General features: G+C 37.1%; 1 protein-coding gene across 4 annotated transcripts in view; it reads left to right on the top strand.

The window, feature by feature from the left end:
• Positions 1–547: 547 nt before the first annotated feature.
• Positions 548–12,500, top strand: part of LOC113812933 (WD repeat and FYVE domain containing 3 bchs) — a 22,886-nt gene continuing 10,933 nt past the window's right edge. For all 4 annotated transcript variants that reach the window (XM_070117707.1, XM_070117705.1, XM_070117706.1 and 1 more), the window contains exons 1-22: positions 548–681; positions 970–1,137; positions 1,321–1,522; positions 2,411–2,615; positions 2,801–2,893; positions 3,253–3,481; positions 3,670–3,843; positions 4,021–4,200; positions 4,658–4,879; positions 5,122–5,293; positions 5,462–5,652; positions 5,947–6,200; positions 6,469–6,567; positions 6,792–6,930; positions 7,104–7,283; positions 7,641–7,805; positions 8,688–8,841; positions 9,196–9,430; positions 9,600–9,826; positions 10,072–10,195; positions 10,399–10,522; positions 11,999–12,226. In XM_070117707.1, coding sequence (XP_069973808.1) covers positions 1,051–1,137; positions 1,321–1,522; positions 2,411–2,615; positions 2,801–2,893; positions 3,253–3,481; positions 3,670–3,843; positions 4,021–4,200; positions 4,658–4,879; positions 5,122–5,293; positions 5,462–5,652; positions 5,947–6,200; positions 6,469–6,567; positions 6,792–6,930; positions 7,104–7,283; positions 7,641–7,805; positions 8,688–8,841; positions 9,196–9,430; positions 9,600–9,826; positions 10,072–10,195; positions 10,399–10,522; positions 11,999–12,226 — 3,684 coding nt within the window. In that variant the 5' untranslated portion in view covers positions 548–681; positions 970–1,050. The remainder of the gene's footprint in view (positions 682–969; positions 1,138–1,320; positions 1,523–2,410; positions 2,616–2,800; positions 2,894–3,252; positions 3,482–3,669; positions 3,844–4,020; positions 4,201–4,657; positions 4,880–5,121; positions 5,294–5,461; positions 5,653–5,946; positions 6,201–6,468; positions 6,568–6,791; positions 6,931–7,103; positions 7,284–7,640; positions 7,806–8,687; positions 8,842–9,195; positions 9,431–9,599; positions 9,827–10,071; positions 10,196–10,398; positions 10,523–11,998; positions 12,227–12,500) is intronic.

Genomic DNA, 12,500 nt, shown 5'->3' with positions numbered 1-12,500 from the left:
CTTTGGCTAACTTAATGGTTTATACCTCCCATTTGCAGTGAATTCAGTTTTTGCACCTACACTGTTGAATTGGCTGGAATACGGGCTTGCTTCACAGTAGCTGGCACTTGTGATGTTATCCATTGCCAGTTTAGGGATTTCTGTCTGTTTATCTGCATGACTGTTCCTGATGACTTTATTTACAAATTTAATGTATTGTAGAATGGGAATTTTTGTCCAACTTTGGAAAGCTGTATCTCTTATGTGAGGATGCACATGGTACTAATTTCATGCAGTTTTTAGTGGCTGGAAGAATATTGAAGCCATCCAAAACAGGGCTCTGGCCAAGAACTTGACTATCAACTATGTTTTGACACCTGGGTGCAATGACTGACTGGAATAGGTTTATAGTCATTATTATTATTATTTTCCTCTAATTAGTATCAGTTTTCATGCTGGCACAGTGATGGGTTCCCCATTCTAAAAGAGTATTCATTCCCCTTTTACAGAAAGGAGCTCCCTGAATGGCTGCAGAGCTACCCTGTGACCCTCATCCAGTTCCTGCGATTCCTCTACCAGCAGAATGGGGACTTCCTTCCAGTCTTCCTGTCTGGAGATGTTCTAGCAGCTCTGGCCTCGACACTTTTCCCTTACACAGGCGCGTCTGAACCCCCCAGTCTGACCTCTCCTGATGATGAGAAGGTGATTTGGAGTTGATGGTCCGAGGGTTTGGCATTAGTCATAATTGTTTATATAGTTGTAAAAGATATCTTCATTATTCTTAGAAATATTTTTATATGGATACTTACTGTTCAAGATTGAACTTACTCATTAATATGCCCACATGAGCACCCTTTCCATGACATGTATGATACAAACACAAGATTATGAATATTGATTTTTCCTCCGAAATATTCTGAAAGTCCATCAAACACTATTAATATCCATTCCATTTTATTATCAAATCCATCCTCCATATCTTTTTTCCAGTTCATAACTAGTGGGGATGTAGTGATAGTGAAATGCGAGTCAGATGGGAGTCTTACCAACCATCCAGCCAAGAAACAGGTTATGGATTTCCTGAAGAACCTGGTTGTCGACTCGCTGTCTCTGCCCCCGGCAAGCAAGGGCCCACACACCATTGATCTTTTGTTGGAGGTTTGTCAGAAAAGGGTTCATGTTAATGTGTCCTTAAATTTTCCCATAGACAAATTAAATTTATAATATACTAAGATGTAGGACATTACTACTAGATACATTTTATTTTGACTGGCCTATATTCCATATATTTGTTCGTCATCTTTCTTGATATTTCTTCATAATTTTGTCATTCCCAATCAGGCCACCCCAGAGAACAGCAGCATGGCCCAGGTGTGCGAGTTCCAGACGCAGCTGCTTGGCACCCTCATGGAGCATCTGCTAGATGCAGATATCCTTATTGGGGAAGGTGCAGCCTTGCCAGTTGTGGCAGGGGGTTCCATTCAGCACATTGCACCCAATGTCTTCTATCTTGCTGCAAGAATTGTGGATAAACTCTGGGCTGGTGAGTAGGTGCAAGAGGAACATAGGGAGAAATAGTAAAAGGAAGAATTCTAGGAAGAAAGGAAAAAATAAGTAAGGGGTGTATTGAGGAATGGTGGCATAGAGGAAAGATATGATTGGAGGAGGAACAAAAAGATGAGGGAAGAGTAGAAGAGAAGGGGGAATCAGGAAAAGAAGAGAAAGAAAAGATTGCCTCTTAACCTCTATATTATGGGCATAGCTGCTACCACATGTAATTTACAATTTACAATGTTTTATATACCTATTATGCTAAGTATTTGTTTTAAAGTTAATTTTGACAGTACCTTTTGATAGAAATTATGAAATATCCAAAATAAGTGTTTGCATGATCTCGGAATGAATATAATAGATCTAGAACGTTTCAAGTAAAAACTAGAACAAATCAAGATAACAGCATGAATGAGGTAATATTGATAGATATAGTGAGTAAGCACTCCCAGTACAACTACTGAAAATTTCAGGATCTAGAAGAAATTTAAAGATTAGACAGATATTTTTGAAGTATGAAATTGAAGTTTTTCTGATGTATTTTCATATGATTGGTGATTGATATCAAGGCCTATCAAAATCTTACCTCAAGAATCTGACTCACGATATAACTACAAGGACTTGTCATTATATAAACTAAGCTTCATTTGATTATCTTTTGTTAATTTAGTTTTGTAAATAAGAAATCAAGATAGATATCTATTTCAACACAATGCAGGATGGTCCCCACAAGAATGAAGAATATTGTAAAAAGAAAAAGAGAAAAACACAAAGAAAGAAAAAGTACAGTTATTTGTTTTTACAGAATCCTATTGTATTAAGAGATTATAACTTCTCAGAGATAATTTTTCTTCAGTTCACACATTCTTACTTTCATTAGGCATATTCAACAAGGACCCTCATGAGGTATTTGACTTCATCATCAAACTCATCTCGCAAGCCAAGCGTCGTGCATCTGGCATTAACCTGGAGTCCATTTACCACTGCCTAAACCGGACGATTCTCTACTTGCTCTCAAGACCAGCTGACTCTATTGCGTCGCAGATGTCGATCCTGGAGGCTCTTCACAAGTTAACAACTCACAGGCAAGTTTGGAGAGAAACTTTCGATCCTGAATCTGAGAAGCTCCTTTATTTTCATCTTCGTCTTAGTTGTTCTCTGCTTTGAAAGGCCACCTCCATCAGTAAGTGGGAATTTCCATGCTGCTGCTTTTTTTTCTATTTTTCTTTTTCTTTTTAGGTAAATTTTTCTTTAACCTCTCGTCCTGCAGAAGTGTCGTGTTTGGTGCGGGGAACCATGAGCCTGAGTTTGTTGCCTGTCTCACCTACTGCTTGTTGCAACTCACTGCAGACATCAAGATCAAGTGGGTAGCACTGACTGGTTTGGATATTTGCATCCGTCTGAGCTGCAGATTTCTGAGATTTGTGAATGGACATTTGTGTTTTTACCTTTTTTTTCTTTTTTTGTCAGAATTCTTATGCCTGATTATTAAGCTTTCTGAAGAAGGACTGAAACTGTAATCTGTATTGGTACACATATGTATTTTTTCCTCAATGTTCAGGCTTTTCTTAATCAGTCATTTTTCATCATAAAGGGAAGTGAGTATAGATGTGCTTGGATATAAACTGTCAGTAATCGACCAACAAGGATGTTTCAAATATACTTCAAAATGAGTATGACAGTATTATTGCTGTAGGCCCTCCAGTTGACCCTATTTTCCAGCACTGAAACCACAAACCGCTCAGTGTGGCATGTCAACCCAGTGGTGGTAGAGGAAGGAGTTGAAGTTGTTGACACCAAGATTGAAGCTGCGGCCAAACCCCCCACAAGTGGAGGAACTGGGCGTGATTTTGCCGAGGCCACAGCCACGCAAAGTCACAACCTGATGGCCACAGCAGCAACGAGAGTTTGGGAGGAACTCTATATCACCAAGAAACCTGCTATTGAAGAGGTTAGTGATACTTATTATTTGCTCTGTTTAAGGATGTATTTGCTTGGAAGTCTTTCTGGATATATTTACAAGAATATATATATGTGGTGTATAGCAGTAATGAATATATATGTGGTTTTTAGCAGTAAGAAATATCTAATGTTATGTAATGTGCTAAAATGTTAATGATAATATTTATCTGTTCTTAGGTGTACAAAGTATCACTCAGTGCTGGAGGTGGGAAGGCTCCAGAGCTGTCAAGTGTGCGGGACCTTGTTAATGAAGCCTCGCACAAACTCTGGCTAGCCTTCCTTGAGGGGGAAAAGAAGCAGTCCTATAGGCTACCCTGGGAGATCCCAACCCAGATACAAAGTGTCACAAATGTAAGTACATATATAGATAATTTGATTAAAAAGGTCTTTGATGTCATATCATTGAACTTTTGGATCTTCTTTTTGTCTGTTGATACATCCAACATGATCTTAAGTTGTGTCTTCATGTACTTGTATATACATCTTTTAGTCTTGTTTTATCCTCATGAACAAATTTGATATATGCAGAAGCTACAGAAGGTGACTGGAGGCTTGACGAGGCTGGCATCAAGGACAAAGGGCCGAAGGGAAGACAGCATTGTTACCCGCAAGATCAACATGCCGATGTCAGATGTGCAGATGGCCACTTTCACCCATATCTCCATCATTGGGGATCTAGTGGACCTGCAGCACAGGCAGTACCTGCAGGTGAGTTGATCGATTGTGTACTATGAAGTGTCCACTATGATTTTATTTATTTTTATTTTTTCACATAGGTATTTCCATAAACTTTTAGTCACTATTGAATCATTTAGTAAGACTACATGACCTCACCAGTTTATGCTGTTCCTTGAATTTTAGGGAAGTATTTATTTGTTTTACTATTATTACTGTTATTTGTATTTTTAGTAGGATAATGTTCATTATGGTAACATTAATAGCAGTAATATTAATTCTATGGTTTTAAGTTTATACTGAATATTTAAAGAATTTGGTAAATAAGAAATGTTAGGTAGGCTTATTTAACTGACTCTTATATGATGAAGCACTTAAGAGCTATTTATGTGTACACATGCATGCCTTGCATCAGTAGATGAACTGCAGATACATTATGAGCGCCAGTTTACCTTTAAAAGAGATCCTAAAGTCAAGACTTCCATTACAGAAACAGAAACACATGGCAAGTTATGTTTGGGAGTCATGGGAGAGGTGTGAGAGGGAGCTGACGAGGGAGCGAGGACTTTGGGGTCCGATGAAGGGTTCACGCCTGAATAAATGGATCTTGGATGCGACGGAAGGACCTTGTCGCATGAGGAAGAAGATGGTCCAGAACAGGCACTTCTACAAGCACTATCCTTTCAAACCCCAAACAGAGAATTACGAAAATGTGAGTTGATATGTGGTTTAAATGATTAAAAAAAAAAAACATTTCTTAAGGCAATGTTGACTACTTTGTCATCAAACACAGTTACATGCTCCATCACATGCCTGTACATCATTTTTTTTTTTTTTTTTTTTTTTCATGATTACAGAAATTGCTTATGAATTGTCAATTTATTGTCTTGGGACAACTGCACACACTCTCAGTGCCATTCAGTTATGAATGCTTATCTGTTTGTCCATTCATAGCGTCACCTCAAGTACAAAGTGGCCACAAGCTTCGACAGCAAGGAGTATGCAGAGAGACGACGCCCTGAGGGTCTCACGGATCTTGAGGTGCATGAAAAGGAACCTGTTATTGAGGAGGAGGCAACCAACCTTGAAAACGAGAGCTTTGCAGGAAGAGAAGTGTCTGATATAGGTAGGAACTTTGGAAGTTGTTTGCTAAGAGGAATGGATTTTAAACTTGTGTGTTGCTTCAAAAAAATAAGAAATGTGAACCATCTCCCTTTTGACTGGTTGAGAAAAGTTGATAAAAAATATTTTGTAACACCTACTTATGGTTTTATGAATCTTCCTTTCACACTAGATGTCCAGGGGCTGCAAGGTGCAATTGTGAAGAGTGGAGGCCTAAATAACAGAGCAGCTTCTGAGGCTGATGATGAAGGGGACACCCTAGACATCGGTGAAATGGTGGGCCAGGATTCCAACACACCTACAGATGACTCCCAAAATCCTGATAATCAGACTCTCTTAAGGCTGTTAGACTATGGTGAAAAGGTAAAGGAATCATGTTTAGTTCAAGTTCTGAAGTTATTATTGTTGTCTATAAATATTTTTCTTCCATTTCTTTGTTTAAATATTTTTTGTTGATTAATGATATTCTTTCTTATTGGTTAATCCTGTTGTGAGTAAGAGACTAAATGCATAATTGAATCATATGTAATCATGTATTTTTATTTTTTTCTAGAGCCTTTTTGCAAACATTTTACCAGAAAGTGGTTCACTAAGATGTGATTGTTGTAATAGAAACAAACTTCTTAATTGAAATTAACTATCCTTATATTACTCCAGATCAGCCACATGTTCAGATGTGCAAGGATTCAAGGCCTGGACACCATCGAGGGGCTGCTGCTCTTTGGCCGTGAGCACTTCTACATTGTGGATGGCTTCACCCTCCTCAAGTGCCGGGAGATCAGGGACATTGCCTCGCTACCTGAGGGAACGCATGAGCCCATCATCCCTTCAACCAACCCCATGACCAGTCTGGAACACCATGCATGTTCCAAGTTCCATTATGATGAAATCCGGGAAGTGCACCAAAGAAGGTGAATAAAGGCTGTCTAATGATTATATGGTATAATATGTTGTTATTTCTTAGATACATCTGCCGAAGGGGTCTTTGATTTTTGAAGGGTTTTCTACTTTTTTATTTTCTTCTTTATGGTGTGCATTATGTTATAAAGTTCTTTGAAGACCTGTGAATGATTAAAGACCAAATAATCTGCTGTAATTATTTACTTCAAATATTAAGACATGATGCTCACTCCAGTTTAATTTATCAGATATGTAAATTCCTATTTCTTTTATTTTCAGATACTTATTGCAACCCATTGCTCTGGAGATTTTCTCATCTGATGGCAGAAACTACTTACTTGCCTTACCTAGGAAACTTCGTAATAAAATATATCAGAGGTCAGTTTTGAAGGAAATCATTGTTATTTTAGTATTGCTACATATCTTTATTAATATTGTATCTTCATATAAGTCAATGATATTACTTCTTGGAATATGCATTATTATTGGAAAGTTTTGCATTTCCTTCAAACAAATCACTTTCAGAGTACACTAGTTATTTGGGACTTCAAAAGCATTTAACAGAACTGATGGAGGAATTGTAAAATTATTCTCTTCTCCAGATTGATGGTAGTCTGCACAGGCCTGGCAGACAATGCACAGCAGTCTGTTGAAGGCCAGAGGCGGTCTGCAAGTGTAGAGCAGGCTGGAGGTCTGTTCTCGTCTATAATTGGAGAAACTTCGGTTACGCACAGATGGGTGGTAAGTTAGCTTATTTAGAAAGAGTATTGTAGAATGTAAGTGATGGTTTTACAGTAAGTTTTGATAGACCTCTTATAGGAAGAATCTTTGTGTATGGTACAATTTATGACAGCTCTTTATATTTTCTAAAACCAGCCTTCTCAGTGAAAGTAATTGAAACTGCTATTTTCCAGCGTGGTGAAATCAGCAACTTCCAGTACCTCATGCACTTGAACACACTGGCTGGTAGGTCATACAATGACTTGATGCAGTACCCAATCTTCCCTTGGGTCCTGGCCGACTATGCGTCTGAGGAACTGGACCTGACAAGCTCCATCACCTTCAGGGATCTCTCCAAGCCTATGGGGGCACAGGTCGGTGTTTTCTTCCTCATAGTTTTGCTTTTTTCATTCTTATCTTATCCTTTTTAAAATCCTTGTGCTTCTTACTGTACTTTACTTTCTCTTTGATTGTTTTTATTATTTTTGTGTTTTGCATTTCTCATAAGCTCTCAGTGAAGCTCAGATTTTGTTTCTGTTTTACAACTTTTTTTCTTTTATTTTTTCTTCTCTTCGTGTAATCTTTATTTTCCTTGTCCATTTTCCTTTTTACTTGAATTTTAGATATTTCTCTGATTTTCATATTTTATTATGAAGAAAATATTTACAGAAATAACGTTTTAGTATTATCACACCTCTGACCCCCACCTTGATCCTGCCACTGCCCTACAGACCCCCGAGAGGCTGGAGCAGTTTGCTAAGCGCTACCGGGAGTGGGATGACCCCTCGGGCGAGACCCCGCCCTACCACTACGGCACCCACTACTCCTCGGCCATGATAGTCTCTTCCTACCTCGTCCGCATGGAGCCCTTCACTCAACACTTTCTCAGGTTACAGGTACGTTTAGAATAGTTTGTATTTTTTTTCACTTTTATTTTTTTTTATCATGGTGTAATAGATGTTATAACATGTATTGTGTTATCCTTGCACTGTTATAATTAGTATTACAACTTTAATTCTGTAATAAATAAAGTTTCATTTGTGAGGTTTTTGTTAGATGGGATGTAGTTGTGAGATTTAATGTGGAATAATTTTCTAGTTGGCTAATTTTATTTGGCTACTTGTAAGTCTCTTGTTGTTAACCCTTTGAGGGAAATATGTCTGCTGAGATTTGATTTACTCCTTACTACAAGAAGTGAGTTTACTCCACAGCCTTAGAAAAAGTGGCTTTATCTGCTAAGAATAGTGATTGTTTTAGATGGGACAGGGGAAGCAGCATAAGATATATGTCACTGTTGAGCAACAACATAACTAAACTAATAATAAGGTATATATGGCTTCTTTGAGTTGAGCACAAAAAGTTATTTACATTTTTTTTAATGGTATGATGAGAAGAACAAGTGGTCAGAAAAATTGTAGTCTAAAGTGTACTTTGTTTTGAGATAATGATTTTGAATATTTGAATTATATTCCTTAATTTATTGGAAACCCAGATCATAAATATATTATTTATATGTATATGAATTACTGTTAATTATTGTATGCTGTTGTCCCATAAGTTCCTTAAAGTATTTCTACTTTTTTTGTGTTTACAGAAAAGTGTAGATATTACATTCTGCTCATTGTTTTTTATTTATTTGTAACAGGTTTACAAAGTTGCAGTTAGTATTTACTACCATTAGATATTAACATATTAGTATTACCCTTGAAGCAATTAAAAAAATCAATATTTTTAGATTTTGATTGACATTTCAATTCAACTCTTGGATATTCTTCCAGGGTGGCCACTTCGACTTGGCTGACCGTATGTTCCACAGCATGAAGGAGGCATGGCACTCTGCCTCACGGAACAACATGGCTGATGTCAAGGAACTCATTCCTGAGTTCTTCTATTTACCGGAATTCCTCATCAATTCCAATAGATTTGACCTAGGTTAGTAATTTTTTTTTTTTTTTTTTTTTTTTTTTTTAAGTGTAGAGTTTATGAATGTACATCTTTAGGCCTTGCTCAGGCTCTTGATTACACAAGGTTTGTTGAGTAAATGTGTGTATGATAAGCAGTTAAAGTTTTTGGTGCAGATTTGTAAACGGATAATTTGGCTACATTTGGCTATACCAGTATGACACTTCATTTGGTATTCCAGTGTGTAGTATTATTATATTTTGTTGGTTCCATTTAACTCTGTTAGACTGAATTTACATCAAGGAGCTACTCCAGTTGTTTAGTTGCATATGTGTGAAAATGTCATTAAATTACATTGATCAAAACTTCAAATTCTCTTCCTAGGTTGTAAACAGAGTGGGACACAGCTAGACGATGTTGTGCTTCCCCCATGGGCCAAAGGCGATGCACGGGAATTCATTCGCTTGCACAGAGCAGCCTTGGAGTGTGACTATGTCTCAGCACACTTGCATGAATGGATTGACCTGATATTTGGGTACAAGCAGCAAGGACAGCCTGCAGTCGAGGCTGTTAATGTCTTCCATCACCTCTTCTACGAGGGAAATGTGGATATTTACAGGTAATGTAATAATTGGATAATGATATGGGATATTGATTTGATTTTTTTTACGTTATTTGTTGGCTGATGCAAAGTAGTTCCTCATTTTTGAGAAAATGAGGAAGTACAAAATTAATGATTTTGCTTTCTGTAGTTGATATACCTTCATGGGATGTGTGTTTCCCTACAGCATTGATGACCCACTGAAGAAGAACGCAACCATCGGCTTCATCAACAACTTTGGCCAGATTCCCAAACAACTCTTCCGCAAGCCTCATCCTTGTAAGAAGCTCTCAGGCCAACGTACCTCGCTGATCGATGGTGGGCCTCTCTCTCAGGCCCCATCTGTCACACCTCTCGAGAAAGTCTTTTATCAGAATTTGGATAATCTTAGGCCTACCATGCAGCCCGTCAAAGGTTAGCCTATATCTCCCTGGTGTGATTTTTGCTGAAGGTATCATGATCTTGATCCAATTTCTGATGTCTTAGAAATAATTGTTTTAAATTCTTTTTAAAATGGTAGTTGTAGTACAGTGTAGCATTATGTCATGTCTTATATCGATAGGTTTTCCCTAATAGATTTTGGCATTGGTTTGTGCCCTCATTCAGTTTAGAGTGATTGCTTTTGCAAGATAAACAGTAATTTACCAATATCCCCGCAGAAGTGAAGGGGGCTGTAGGACAGATCATTGCACAAGACAAGGTCATCCTGGCTGTAGAGCAGAACAAGACATTGATCCCTCCAACGTACCAACGATATTTGGCTTGGGGATTCGCAGATCAGAGGCAAGTATATTTACAATGTAATATTTTGTGTTACTGTTTCAATATGTGTATTGCCATTGACATTTTTTGTTTTTTCTGTCATGGTAACAGATTTTTTTAGTTAGTTTCTATACATTAGATTAGAGAAGGAAACGTTTTTAAAATATTCTTTAGATAAATATTTAGGGTATTTTTTTATATGCTAATTTATTAATTTTTTACAGCCTTCGAATCGGTGGATATGAGAGTGAGCGTGCAGTGTTAGTGAGTGAAACTCCTCAGAATGGAGAGATTTTAGCAGCTGTATGCCCTAACAACAAGACTATAATAACTGCAGGGACCTCAACAGTAAGGCATTATGATTATTTGTATTTTTGTAGATGTTTTAACCTAATGCCGTTGGGAAAATGTAGTGTTCTCTGTAGTATTGTGTTGTGAAGTCTTTACACATAGATGCCTCCACAAGTGCCCAGCCACCAAGGATTCAATTAGTAGGCCTCAGACCTTGTGACCTCACCTGATTTTGGCATGCCTTGGGTTTTCAAGAAAGGTATATATTTTTTGTTAATGCTATCAATATCAGTGCTGTTATTATTATAGACATTATGATCATTTTGAAGCTGTTAACATTACTAGTAGGATCATAGGCTAAAATACGATTTTTTTGAGAATCAGAAATTAAAAGGGGTAAATTGGCTCAATTGTAACAAAGTACTTGTGAAGCCAACTATGTGTAATGATGATATGTATATCATTCTTGGTTGCATTGGGTTAGATTCGATGAAAAGGGACATTTGACTTCAAAATGACATATTTGTTGAGAGCAACATAGACCCTATTATTGAAAAAACACAGAATCTTGAAATTAGCAAGTATATTACAACTATATTACCAAATCTCTTTCATATGTGTCTCAAATATATATTGCCCTATATTTATTTGTTTATTGGAATGATTTCTATGATATTTACAATTTTCTTTTTCAGTTCTCTCAAAGTTTTGTATTTGTTTTTGAATCACATGCTCTCAAAATATGTCGGTAGTGTCCAAGTGGATTTAAAGACTTATTGAATAGTTGGGAAGGCTATGAAAACATTCACAAATCTTTGCATAAAAAACATATTTGGTAGATTTTTATATATGGTATTTATTTTTTCTAAGAAAATAAGACAAGCTCTTAGTATGCTAATCTGTGATCAGTTATTTTATTCTTACTTTCTAATGTCAAAGCAATTTGTCTTGTTTGGCATGTCAATGATGTGCCAGAAAATTGTGCACCGAGTTTTTCTGAACGGGGATCTCTCCCCTAATTTAGGTACCTCAACAAATTTGGTCTCAAAGAATATGCAGTATCAATGCACACACAATATAAAAAATACAGAAAATTTAAAACCAATATATAAAAAAGATTACACTCTACCATGATAGCTCTCTTCATGAGTGTAGCTTATATGTAGTAATCTGATCTTCATAATTGTCCATCAAGGTAGAAAGCTTGAGTTAGACCATCATTTCAGAGTTTATTAGGTTTGCGAGTGTTGATATATCAATGCCTGTTATGAAAGGGGATTTTAAGCTTTAATAGAGAAGAATGCCTTACTCCAGATTGCCTTTTCTCTTTTGTTGGAAGATGAATAGGTTCAAGAACATTCAAAACTGGTGTTTGCACAGCCAGTTGTAATAGCTAGGCAGATGGGAGCTTCTTTGGTTACTGGGCTTTTTTTGATGTTTTTTTGATGTTCAAGTATTGCTGTCATTTGTATTCAAATGGACAGAGTATAGATTATATAATTCTTAATTTCATTTTATTTTTCTTCACTGCAGGTGGTGAATGTTTATGAGATCATCAAGCGTCAGTTGGTCCATAAGAAATCACTTTATGGCCATAGTGACGGCATTACGTGCCTGGCAGCGAGTAGTGCCTATGGCCTCTTGGTGTCAGGATCAAGAGATCGCTCTGCCATTATCTGGGATTTGGCACGGAAAGCTTTTGTGAGGCAGCTCATCCCTCATGAGGCCCCTGTGGCTGCCCTGGCTATTAATGAGCAGACAGTGAGTTTGTGGCAGTAGTCATGTATGGGAGCAAATGTGATTTATGTTTTAGTCGGAAGTTATTGGTACTGCATTTCCATTTTGATATGTCTGGGATATTTATTGGTTTGGAAGTATTTTGTTCTGCTTTTCTAGATCCTCCTCAATAACCCGATTAAGAAAAAATAAAAACAAAAAAACTTTTCAAGTAGACTAATTTATATACAACTCCAACACAAAATTAGGTTAGAACTAAGAAGGAAAAATGTATATAAATATCCATTTTCTTTTTTAT

Source organism: Penaeus vannamei, chromosome 41 (assembly GCF_042767895.1).
Source record: "Penaeus vannamei isolate JL-2024 chromosome 41, ASM4276789v1, whole genome shotgun sequence".
Taxonomy (NCBI): domain Eukaryota; kingdom Metazoa; phylum Arthropoda; class Malacostraca; order Decapoda; family Penaeidae; genus Penaeus; species Penaeus vannamei.
Note: the sequence above shows the minus strand (reverse complement) of the source record. Positions and strands in the feature narration are given on the sequence as shown.